General features: G+C 43.9%; 1 protein-coding gene across 2 annotated transcripts in view; it reads right to left on the reverse strand.

Annotated features, from left to right (window-relative positions):
• The window catches only part of REEP1 (receptor accessory protein 1), a 109578-nt gene that overhangs the window by 32925 nt on the left and 63273 nt on the right, over positions 1-13380 (reverse strand). For both annotated transcript variants that reach the window (XM_074951880.1, XM_074951879.1), the window contains exon 6: positions 3912-4080. In XM_074951880.1, coding sequence (XP_074807981.1) covers positions 3912-4080 — 169 coding nt within the window. The remainder of the gene's footprint in view (positions 1-3911; positions 4081-13380) is intronic.

A 13380-nucleotide genomic window follows, 5' to 3' on the forward strand; every position in this document is an offset into this window, starting at 1 on the left:
CTGTTGGGCAGGAAGTGCTGGAGGGAAGGGAGAAGCTGATTGGTGGGGCCCACCGAACAGCTGATTGTTGGGTGGCTGGTGGGTGCTCACTATTTTTTTCTCTGGGTGCTCCAGCCTTGGAGCACCCATGGAGTTGGTGCCTATGCCTGGAACGCTGTGGAGGATGTTGATAGTATCTGGGAAAGGGAGGACTACAGAACCTGGGAAGGGCTGATGGCCTGGCAGAGCTAATGGCTGGATGCAGCCAGAAGGAGGCACTACAGTGGTGAGTAGAGCACCCCATGACACTAACACATGGCTTTCTCGAGAGAAAGAGAATTTTCCTCCCACGTGTAAAATAGGAATTTGGATGGGCCATGGACTCTGAGACCTTGTGACAAGATGGAATGTTGTTACTAGCAACAGAGAAAGCGGTTCAGGAACAACACAAACTCTCCTCCAGAAACTCTCTCCAAAAACTGGAACTGATCCCAAAGGGAAACTTCTGGGTGGGGGGAGTTAATTGCATATTTCATTATTTTCAATCACTGAAGTAAAATGCATATAAGTACCTAGCTAAGATATTTACCATAGTGTCTGAGCACCTTGCAATCTTTAACATTTGTCTTCACAACACCTCTGGAAAATGCTACTATCCCCATTTGACAGATGCACTGAGGCACAGAGACACTAAGGCCCAGATCCTTAAAAGGTATTTAGGCACCTAACTCCTATTAGGAGCAAGGATCCTAAATCCCTTTGAGGAGCTGGGCCTATATGGCTTACCCAAGGTCACACAGGAAGTCTGTGGTGGAGGAAGAACTTGAACCAAGGTCTCTCAAGTTCTAGGCTTGTGCCCGAACAACTAGATTTCCTCTTTTGCAAATGCAGGACCCAGTACTACACGCCACGCTGGAATAACTCTCTTCACAAAGCAGGAGTTCCACTTACAGAAGGCTAGCAATGCCGAGTCCCAGTTGTTACAATATGTTAGCATGGGCCAGGATTTCTGTAAATCCTCTTGAAGCTGTAGGAGATTTGTGGCTGTCCCCTGTAATCTAGCTACTGCTGTCACTGTAACAGTCTGGCAGGTTCTCAGACCCTTTACAGGAATGCAAAGCCTTTCAGCTGAGTTGTCCTGTCCAGTACTGTGCAGAGAGGCAGAGATACTTTTGCTGATTCCTTCTGATGTCTGAGCAGCTGAGTCCTCTTAGCTCTAACCCAGCAGTATAAAAAGAGGTACAATAAATGTTTCTGTGAGGTAGAGGGCACCACTGACACCATGGATATATTTGTGTTTTGTTGTTAATTTGTAAGGCAAACTCCAGGAACAAGGGCAGTTTGGACTGTATCTAGTGTGAGTGCACTCTGGATGCAGTAGGGTGGGAAGTCCAGCTGCTTACCCCTGTCCATGGCTCTAGACATGGTACCGCTTGACTGGCAAATCTCTCTCCCACTCTCACTTGCACACATACACTGTTCACAAATTTTATTACAAAACATCAAATCACACACAATTCACCTGGATCCTTGATTTTGCGAGGGACTCTGAACTCAGCCCACCTTTGCTGAACGGTTCATGAACAGTTCGGTTAACCACGGCCCAGCTTTGGAAGAGCCGAGGTCAATGTCTGGCGTCAGTGTGAAACCAGGCCAAAATCAGCAAGAACAAAACACAAGGGCTGGTCTGTTCACAAGATCAAACAAATATCTAAAGCAGGTTTATTGGTTATTTTGGTGGAAGTCCGCATGTGAACACTTATTTTGGATTAAGAATGTCCTATTTTGTTGTAATGAACCCTCTTATTTCAGATTGAGAGTGTCCTGTTAATAAAACAAAATATGACACACAAATTGGAGCCAAGTGTGTTCACACACAAACTTACACTGGAATAATACAAGTGTGAATTAAAAGCAATTTTATTATTTTGGTGTAGGTTTGTGTGTAGACAAACCTTTACAAATGGGGGGATGAAAAAACATCACCAGAGATCCTTGCGATTTATAACCTTAAGAATTTGTAAGGTGCTCAAATATGATGATAGTGGTAACCACGGAACAGACATTACCGGTAGATCCCAGGACTCAAAGCAAACCTTGAGAGGTGCAAATTCACATAAATCTGAAACCCAGCAAACCTTTACACAGACCCCACCAGGAATTGAAACTGCTAGATTTCAAACAACTCTACTTTGCACTTCACTGACCAGCCTCCAAATGCTGACAAACCTGCTGCTTTCCAGAAGAACCTAACCTCTCCCCAGAATCAAGCAAGGCAGTCACAGGAGTTTTGGTCTGAGGGTGATACAGAAGAGTTCTGGAAAACATTGTCTGGGACAATCTACTAACTAACAAGCTTTCAGATTAATTTATCTGAAATTTATCTGCTCAAGCCACACATTTTGGATCTGGGCCCACAAAGCTTTTCACACCTGAACTTGCAAAAATCTTTATAATGAAATCTCTCCCTCTTCTGACCTCCACACTTTTCTGACAAAGCAAAATTTGTGCTGCTTTTCTGCTTTTGTCCTCCCAGAAGCTGAATCCAATCAAATACATTTCGGCGGCAATTGCTTCTATTCCTCTCCCTTCCCCCACACTTACGGGACATCCCTCATAAATAGCTTTCAAATCTCGGCATCTATCCTTACACATACATTGATAGGGGTTTTATTCATGAGTTGTCTGTCTATAGTGCAGTATCTTAAAATATGACTGTCATAATATCTACTGTACATTTCAGTGGTGATTCAAGAGGACAGGCAGGGTAGGCACTGGTGCACCTAATTCACACAAAATACACACCATGGCATGGGTATAATTTTCAAAATTAGGTGACGTAGAAGCGTAAGGCTCCTAATTTTCTTTTGAAAATGGGACTAAGTCTCACTGAAAGTCATTGGGACTTAAGCTCTTGAGTTACATCTGAAAATGGGACTTGTGCATAAGTCACTTAGGGACTTTTGAAGATTTTACCCTACACTCTTTACTCCTTACGATAAATGGACTCTGAGTGTCAATTTCACCCACCCACATTTAGCAGTCACCGGACTCCACTGGTACATGAGAGCTGTCAGCTCAGCATGTTTTTCCTGATTGACACAATCTTGCGGCAGGATTGTTTTGTCTATGTGCAATTGTAAGCCACTGTTAATGTGTATCATACATCCTGCTCTGTGCTGCCCTGCAGAGGATGAGAATCTGCTGCAGCCCCAGGGCCTGACTCCTTAGAACAGTGGTTCTCAACCAGGGGTACACGTACCCCTCGGGGTAGGTAGAGGTCTTCCAGGGGTACATCAACTCACCTAGATATTTGCCTAGTTTTACAACAGGCTACATAAAAAGCACTAGCGAAGTTAGTACAAACTAAAATTTCATACAGACAATGACTTGTTTATTCTGCTCTATATACTATATACTGAAATGTAAGTACAATATTTATATTCCAATTGATTCATTTTTACCATATAATTAAAATAAGAAAGTAAGACATTTTTCAATAATAGTGTGCTGTGACACTTTTGTATTTTTAGCTCTGATTTTGTAAGCAAGTAATTTTTAAGTGAACTGTAACTTGTGATAAGCAAGACACATCAGACTCCTGAAGTGGGTACGGGAGTCTGGAAAGGTTGAGAGCCAATGCATTAGTTCAAGCTGTAGAAACTCTTCTTCTCTGGAAGTTTAAGGTTCAATCCTTGGTGTCTGCCAGAATGGTGGCCATCACACAGCAATCTTGCTCCCTCCTTTAATTACCCTGACCCTAAGCTTCAATGGTGTGCTGCTATCCTGTGAACGTAAGCATTGCAACGTCTATGTATCTCCATGTCCTTGTACCAGTGCTTCCTGCATTCCGCTGTTGCTCCACTTTGAGGATCAGTGAGTGGAGAAAAAACATCAGAAAATACAAGACTGAGGAAAATGCTGAGACTTACCTGAGCTGCCCGTGCTTTCTGACGCACTTCTGGATGTTTTGGGCTTGCTCTGTTTGCTGCTTGTTCGTACAGTGACTGGAGGAGGTACAGGGCTGCTGCTGTCTCCTCGAATGGTTGAGAGATCCTGCATGCTAAAGCTCCTGAGTCTCTCAGACAGAGCCCCTTGTCCCTGGTCAAACAAACAATACACACAAGTCAGAGTCCATGACACAACATTTTAAGCTCCCCTCCTTCTAAGACCTTGTCTACACTACAGGTTACTTTGAGAAATGTAAGTTATACATTGCTCAGGGTTGTGGATTATTCACACTCCTGGTCAGTTATACCGACCTAAGTGCTAGTGTAGACAGCCCTATGTCAGCAGGAGAGCTTCTCCCACCAACATAGCTACCACCTCTGACGGAGGGAGGAGTTATTAAGCTGACGGGAGATCTCTCTCCCCTCAGGCTTGCTGCAGCCTTTTAAAGGGGACACATGGGCCAGCTCTACACTATGTCAAAAAGGGGTCAAAAAAAAAAAAAAAAAAAAAAAAGGACACACCTGATTGATGTAGCTATGCCAACAAAACCCTCCATGCAGACACAGCTATACCCGCAAGACAGTCCTTTTGTCTGTACAGCTAAGTCATTCAAGGAGGTGGTTTAACTATACTGGCAAAAAAGCTCCTTATGTCAGTATAAGATGATATTATAGCTATAACAGCAAAGCCTTTCTAGTGTAGACTAGCCCATATACTGTGCTCTTCCAAGGAGACTTTACTTTCGTTCTTTCTTGTTTATATTGTTCTAAAACAAAAGGGCATTTTAGATAGATGGTGTATGCTGTGTTTCTTGAGAGGTGACAATACCATGGACACAGATGTTTCCCTCTGCTGGTTTTTCATCTTGACAACCATGCCCCTTGAACAGAGGTAATTTAAAAATCCAATCTTCCCCACTTCACTCTCCTATCTTCCCCGTGACTGGATGCCTAAATCCTTTCTTCCGCTTTCCTTCCTGTCTCTGGGCCACTCTCAGAAGCTACCTTTATTATTGCAACCAAGTGATAGCTTCATTTGGTCTAGAACTAAGGAGATGAGTGGCTTTATTTTTAATACACCCTATGCCACAGTAGTGCCATCTAATCAATGGTCCCATGGAGAGCTTCCAAACAAAGAAATGAGGTATGAATATAATCTGTGTGTCCATTATATTTGTCTATAACTGTTATAACTGCAGTGTGGTTATAATGTGGCACTGCGATGAAATCTGTGCTGAATGTGCTTGAGACAAGGTGGGTGAGGTAACATCTTTTATTGGACCCACTTCTGTCAGTAAAAGAGACAAGCTTTCGAACTACACAGAGCTCTTCTTCCGGCACCTAAAACTTGTCGCTTTCACTAACAGAAGTTGGTCCAATAAAAGATCTCTCACCCACCTTGTGTGTCTCATATTCTGGGACCAATCCGGCTACAACAACACAGCAAACAACCACTGAATGTGCTTGACTTTCTTGCTGATAAAGTAAAGCATGCTTGTTTCTTTATTTTCCTTCTCTTTAGGGTAAGGAATAAAGAACAAGCATTACTATTCATAAACTCTCTAGTAAGGTTTATTACTGAGCCATATGGAAGGATGCTCATCACAAACACAATGGCAAAATGTTATATTCCTGCTATTTCTTGAAAAAGTTATACCCAAAACATTGTGGGGGGGGATCCTATGAATTGTCATAGCTCAATTGAAGTCGATAGAGCTACCACAATTTACACAAGTTGAGGATTTGGCTCATGGATTTCCAGCTCATTTCCCCCACCTTTTCACCTTCACTCTTTATAGGAAAATCTTGCCTTCTCAGCAGTCTATGGGTAAAATTTCACCATTTCATCACCAATCTTTGCTGTTTGCCTGCCAACATTTCTGTCTGAGCCCAATTAGCAAAATGGCATGACTTTGACTACAGCAGAATTTGAACATTTTCAAAGTGAAACAACATATTTTCTTCCACAAACTGAGAAATGTCATTACTGGTCAAATATGTGAATTTTCATGAATACGCATGAACATCTGGTTTCACATGCACACTTTTGCAAGGCCAATATGTAGTTTTGTGCAGTTTTAGTTAAATTTGCAGTAAAAGTCTGTTATGCAGTAATAAGGTTTGTTATCCAGTAATAAGACTTGACATATAGTAGCAATATTTATTAAACAGCAAAATTAAATAATAATAATAAATAAAAAAAATTGTAGTAACTGGCTTTACTGTACAGCAAGATATTGTTACATACATCAGAAAAAACATTTTGACTCATGACTGGCTCAAAACAGTCCCATGATGAGTCAAGAAATTTATGTTCTTTCCTGCCTTAGGCCTTGATCCTAAAACCCCTATGAATGTGCTTAACTTTACACAACTGAGTAGTCCCAGGGATTTCAATGCATCATATGCATATGTGATTGCGAGATCCAGAATCTAAATCCCTACATATAATTTCTCTTTAGTTTTGAAAACTAAAAAAATAGTACAAAAGACCACAGAGATATTTAGCTTTAAAAGTTAGTGATTAGATACATCACATGCTGAGTTTCTCTAAACTTTGCAACTATTAATATCTGCAGAACTGAACATCAACATTCACAACCCTAAGAGGCAAATATTGACCAAGATAAATTCATCTTGAAGGATAAGAAATCTTGATGTTACCCAAAACAAGAAGTCAGGATATGTATTGTTACATACATTCTGAATGTCTTCATCTGAAATATCTGGAAATATCTTTATTACGGCAATTCATTTTTAAATCTGTAACTTTTAAAAAAATAACCTTTTAATGGGAGATGAATTTAGAGGCCTGAAGAAAAAATGCTGCATTTGAAGCCAATGAGACTCTTCATAGGAGAAACGTTAATTCATGTGCACAAGTAAACTTAAAATGGCCTCAATGTTTGAAACAATTTTTGTTAAAAAATAAAATCAGAAATGGGCCAATAACTTCTTTAGCCAGGTCCGATTCATTGCAATTTAATTACAAATAAATAAATAGTATTTAGATTTTATCACTCCTTTGGTCTAACCATCTCCAAAGCATTTTGTAAACATTTATCCCTCACAACACACCTATAAGCTAGAAAGATGATAATGTCATTTTATAGATGGGGAAACTGAGGCACAGAGGTCAAGTGGTTCACTCAAGGTAAAACAAGAAATCTGTTGCACAACAAGACCATCCCTCTTCTTCCCCAGGGAGCTTTGAGACAGCTGCTGAAAATCAAGGCTTATAAGAAAAGTGCTTAGAGATTCCCAAAATGACCTTTGCTTCAGATGAGGATAAAGATCATACAGCAAGGGTGCGGCTGAGACAGGACTTGATCCCTAGATCCCTAAATTTCCCCAGTGGAAATCTGGCCTTCGACTTCAGTGGGAGCAGGATTTTGCACCAAGGCTCCACACAGAAACCCCAAAGATGTTCACCTAGTGAAAGCAAAAATTTTAAGCCATCCAGTGATGATCACATGTGGCCAATCTGTAGTTACTGTACCTCAGCATCAGTGGTTTCTTGACAGGCAACTGAACACCAATCCACCCCCACCACATATGCAGCATTATGCTGAATAAAATTAATACTCCTTTCTCCATTACTTTGGTTCAGCAGTCCCATGTATAGTACCAGACCCAGCTGCACCCACACTGTGGGTTCAGTACTACAGACATTTACTATGGGGAATAGTGCTTGCTACTGAATTGTGGTCCCACTGGCTTTGATAGGACTACACCCTGAAGCAAATTATTATTTATCTTTCTTTCTATTTCAGTAGCCCAGTCATGGACCAGGACCCCATTGTGCTAGGCGCTGTACAAACACTGCACAAAAAGACAAACCCTGCCCCAAAGAGCTCTCAATCTAAGTGTAAAACAAGAGACAGCAGATGGACTGAGACAGACTGAGGGAGTACAAGAGAACAATGAGACAGTATTGGTCATCAAGACAGGCTGTGGTCTCAGCACACCAGCATCCTAACCATTGTCAATTTTTTTGTGGGCTTGTATAGTACAGTAAGTGATAAGGCAGTTAGTGAACATTTGCAGAAGGGGGTTTGATATCTAAACACTAGAGCCAAATTCTGCCCTCATTTACACCAGTGCAGCCTCATAAATTTCAATGGAATTGCACCAGCTGGTGTAAGTGAGGGCAGAATTTGCCCCCTCAGCTGTATGGGGGATTCTGCAATGAAAAGCAAACACAGCAACTCGGCCAATATAGCGGCAACAACAAGAGTCACGTGAAAAACAAACTATCAACCCCCCTGACTAACTGTTGGATTTGATCTAATTACCAGCAAAGGACTTTTAAGATATTTTGCTGATGAGACTGGAGAGGATTTTAGAGCGGAGTACACAAAAGCCACACACTGTAAGCTGAGTAGACACTGGGTGTCCCCATGACAATCCCATCTGAGTGGGAAATGTTTGCTAGTCCTGGCATGGACTGGTTTGGTTTTGATGATTACGTTCTTCAACACACTAGTCTTGTTGGGAATCATTTGCTAGCCTGGGAGTTAGGGGGCGGAGTGGGGGCGGGAAGAGGTGGAGTGAGGGCAGGGCCTCAGGGTGGGGCAGGGGTGGAGGACCCACTGGCGAAAAATAATAGTCAGAGCCTGTGCATTCGGGGCAAACGTAATCCAAGCCAGCCCAATGTTTTGAGAGGGGCTGTGATGTGCTCGGGAGGCATGCACATCTCTGTGGCTGACGATGGCAGAAGGTTAGTGTGAAAGCTGTGGCATTATCCTTGAAAAACCTTATTGAATTAAGATTATGTGTCTTTGGAGCCTGTTGTATTAAATGCGAAGGTTACATATTACCGTGGGCCTGGACCATCCTTGGTCTTTTGGGACTGTACATGTATCATGGATTTCCTGGGAAATCCACCCCAGCTATGCAAAACCCAGCCTTTGGGAAACTGAGGCACAGAGGCTACACCCTGAAGAGGAGACCATTGTCTACTGATCACCTGTTCACTAGGCCAAGATCAAAGGCTCGAGCTGTATAAAAGAGAGACTGAACTATTCATTGTTGTTCTGGTTCTAAGCCCAGGCTGTTATGAACTTGTAACCACAGAAGAACCTCTTTGTGGGGTTTGAAGGACTAATTTCCTACCAGAGCTTTTGTTGGAGTCAGGGAGTGATCTCTGGTAAGCTTATTATCATAGAATCATAGGACTGGAAGGGACCTAGAGAGGTCATCTAGTCCAGTCCCCTACACTCAAGGCAGGACTAAGTATTATCTAGACCAGGGGTCCCCAAAGCGGTGCCCGCAGGCGCCATGGCACTTGCCGGGGCATTTTTGTGTGCCTGCAGGAAACCCCTCCACCGAAATGCCGCCGAGAAGCGTTGCCATTTCTCGGTGGCATTTCAGCGATGGCGCTTCTTGCCGTTGCCGCTTCTCGGTGGCAGCGTTTCGGCAGCAAGGTGCCTGGCGCCCGCCACAGTCTTCTGGGAATAGCAATATGCTATTCCCACAAGAAAGGTTGGGGACCACTGATCTAGACCATCCCTGACAGGTGACTGTCTAACCTGCTCTTAAAAGTCTCTAATGATGGAGATTCCACTACCTCCCTAGGCAATTTATTCCAGTGCTTAACCACGCTGGGACCTTATTAGCATGTGTATAGGTTCTCTCATTATGGTTGTTACCAAGTCCTTGATCTAGAACTTTATAAGCAGCTATATTTATTCTTTCATCTTAAGAATAAATCTAGCTGCTTATAAAGAACTGTGCGGTAACTTGTAACTGCTAGCAATCATGCTGTTCGTAACCTCTGAAGAGAAAGCAAAGGGCAAGTGCTGGCCTGTTTTGGCAGTCTGGCTTACTGGGGATATCACACTGTAGGCAGGGAACTGAGCAGCCTGGAAAAAATCCTGGTGAGGAGGGAGATGCGGATCTCTGCCCAAGAAAGGTGATGGTTGAGGAGCCAGGAGACTCGAGGGGGTGCCCTTGAAGGACCATAGAGAGGACATACAGGTGCAGTTGCCTGGAATGGCGACAGAGGATAGGCAGGGAAGTCCATCTGTAACCTCGGATGAGTTATTTAACTTCTCCTGCCTCAGTTTCCCCATCTGACAGATGGGGAAAATAACACCTAACTCACAGGTGTTGTATGAGTTAGTGTTAAGAACATAAGAACAGCCACACTGGGTCAAACCAATGGTCCATCTAGCCCAGTATTCTGTCTTCTGACACTGGCCAATGCCAGGTGCTTTGGAGGGAATGAACAGAACAGGGCAATTTTGAGTGATCCATCCCATCCTCCAGTCCCAGCTTCTGGTGGTTGAAAGACACCCAGCGCCTGGTGTTACGTCCCAGACCATTCTGGCTAATAGCCATTGATAAGAACAGTCATACTGTTTGTAAAGTGCTTGCATAAAAAGCACCAAGTATCACCACTTCACTCTTTATACTCCTCGGCACTCCTCACCCTATGAGCATCAAATCTCCTGGCATGTTTGTAATTCACATGACGAATTTCCATTGGTGTCAACAGGAGCTAAGTGCTCTTGCATTTACTGCCAGTTTAGAAACAGTGCTAGGTGAGGTTCACGTACCACTAACTGGCATGCTGGCAGCTTTCTTAGTTCTGGCGATTGGGAGGCAGCGTGAGAAATTGGGCTATATCTACTAAAGACACTGTAAAGAGGTGATGGTTGCACAGAGAAGCTATCATAGTCGGATGCAAGCACAAGCTTTGGGAATAGAACCCAGGACCCTATGTTCCGAAATAGAGGCCTCTTCATGAGCTAAAAAGGGCTTTGGTAATATTAAGACCTATCGCCTCCATAGACTGGCCATCATAGAGCAATATGAACACACACAGACACACACCCCCCAATGCTCTGTTCAATCTTGATTCCACATCTTTCCTGTAACCACGACAGAGTGTGAAAAAAATACTAAAAGAGTAATAAAGAAACAATGGGAAATATGCTTACTGTACTGTGATGGTGTGACTGTTCATTACATCCAGCTGGTTTGTTTGTGCAGTTCATTTCCTCTCCTGGGGACTTTACATCAATGCCTGCAGACAGTTCCTCCTAATCTACTCTCTCCACGTTTGCAGCACAGCTCTGCCCTCCTGTGCTTTGGCTATAGGTCATCTTTACCTTTGACTGGGGCTGGATTTACATCAAAGAAACACCCAACAGAAGTGGGGGGGGGGAATTAAGCAGCTGCCCTGCCCTGGCTGTGTGCAGCGAAGAGTTTGAGTATGTGTTTGGTTTGTAGTGTAGTTAGTGAAAAAGGCCTCTGGAAACCAAAAGCAGTGGTGAGCTCTGCTGCCATGGCGTGCCGCTGAGGTAATTTGAGAAACGCTGTAATAGCCAGCCCATGACGATATGCTTCAAGAAAGCTGTGTGTCCTTCTCTTGACTAGCCCAATACAACCAGGCCAAGGCTTTTCAAGAGACCATTGATTTTGAGTGCCCAACTTGAGACACTTAAAGGAGGCCTGATTTCAGAGGACAGGTGCTCGGCCCCTCCTGGAAACCAGGCCCCTTTAAGGTCCCTCACGCTGGGCATCCAAAATCACTTACCACTTTTGCAAATCCTGACCACAAAGACTAGGGACAGGATAGGGCCCTCATCTTGATGGATGTGCTAAGTGCTGTGAATAGAGTTTTCATCAGATACCTTAGATAGGCAGACAAAGGGGTGAATCTACCACAGACAGAGGGCTTTAATTATCAAAGAGGGCTCTATGCATGTGATCAAAGGAAGGAAATCCACCCTGCCCAATGCAGTGTTCTCCCTCCCCACATCACTCAGCTACACATGCAATTTGAAGGGGAGCGCTCTGCAGTTCTCCACTGGCAAATTGTGCCAAGGCAGCATTCTCCTATGTGGGATCTAGAAACCTGCTGGTAACCTGAGAGAGTGGGACGGAGTTTGCCAGGAGAGGAAGAACTGGCCCAAACAGACATGCTAGAGCAAGGATATTTTCTGAGGGCCTGATCCAAAGCCCAGTGGAGTCAATAGGAGTCATTCCACTGAAACCAGTGGGCTTTGGATCAGGCCCTAAAGGCTTTTGAGATCCAGGGTGATGTGTGTGTGCTGCAGTTCTAACTCCTTAATTTGTGTGACTGGCACTTCTAGCAGACAGCCAGAATTACCACCAACTCTGGCAGTGTTTCAGGTCATATTTTCACACGCATGACAGACTCTCGGACAATCTCTCAGACCTATTAGGCACAAACAGGCTTTTCATCACTGCCAGTCATGCATGCCTTCTCTCTCCATCTCATTTTTTTCCCATCCAAAACACTGTGGGTGTTGCAAGGAGGTTTCAGCTTTTCATTCCCCATTTGCTATCATCATCATCGTCAATATAGCAGTAGACCTAAAGAGCCTGTTGTGCCAGGTGCTGTGCAAACATTTGGAAGGTAGTCCCAGCCTGGAAGAGCTTACAATCTAAAAGGCAAAACCAGAAGAAGGGCCAGGAAAGAGAGACAACATATGAGCAAGTGTCTGAGTTGGTGATTGGTATACGTCTTGTTAGCGGGCCGGAGCCCCGTGCCCCTCGGAGGGCAATGGGCTGAACTAATGGAAGTTAAGGGGGCTGCACATCAGGATCCTACCACTTAGTTCTTACCCTCGTGAAGTCACCGTGTGCTGAGGGAAGAACTGTGGTGCAACACGAGGGGGATGCAAAGTGGTGGGACAGGGACTCTGTGCTGAGTACCCAGCACCAGATGTCTGACTTTGTCTCCACTCAGAGAGCCTCAGAAATGTACCACTCATCTTGAGAGAGAGAACGAGAGAGAGAGAGCACATGCAAGCAGGGGAGATTGGCACAAGGGGTTTGGGGTTCTGAGAACCCCTCACCTGTCTAATAATGACCTATATTTTTGCCTGGCAGCACAATTATTGTTTTTTTTTTAAATTGTGTCCAGCTAATCAAACATCTAGGCCATTTATCAGTCAGGCCAGTGGACAATCTGACTGAGCTAAGGAGGAGGTACGTATATTCTAGCCTGTGCTTGTAGCATCTTGGTCTGTGAGGGACACGGTTTGTCCACCAGAGAGAAGGAAAAGAAGGGGGCACGTCTCAAAGTTCAAGAGTACTTAGATCTGGGTCCATTTCTCACTTTAACTGGGCCTGCACCCAATAAGCTTAGGGCTAGAGCCTCGTACCTAGGTCAACAGATGCTACACTGATTTATACCAGCTGAGGAGGGGCCCCAGATATCTTAGCATCTATTTCTGTCCTGTTATTCCAGCTGAAGTAGGACACGGGATGGACCTTTCCTTTCTCTACTTTGTAAGGCCACATTTTCCACAGGGGCTCAGCCTTTCTGAAAGCCAGGCCACTTATTTTGGTGCTGAAATATGGATTTGGGGGCCTAACTTCGGCTTTGGGCTTCAACTGGAGCAGTTTAACATGTGTTAAAGGCAAATTGCCTTGTCTCCATATACATATTAGCTATCACCTTCCAAAGGCTAGG

Source organism: Natator depressus, chromosome 4 (genome assembly GCF_965152275.1).
Source record: "Natator depressus isolate rNatDep1 chromosome 4, rNatDep2.hap1, whole genome shotgun sequence".
In the NCBI taxonomy this organism is placed as follows: domain Eukaryota; kingdom Metazoa; phylum Chordata; order Testudines; family Cheloniidae; genus Natator; species Natator depressus.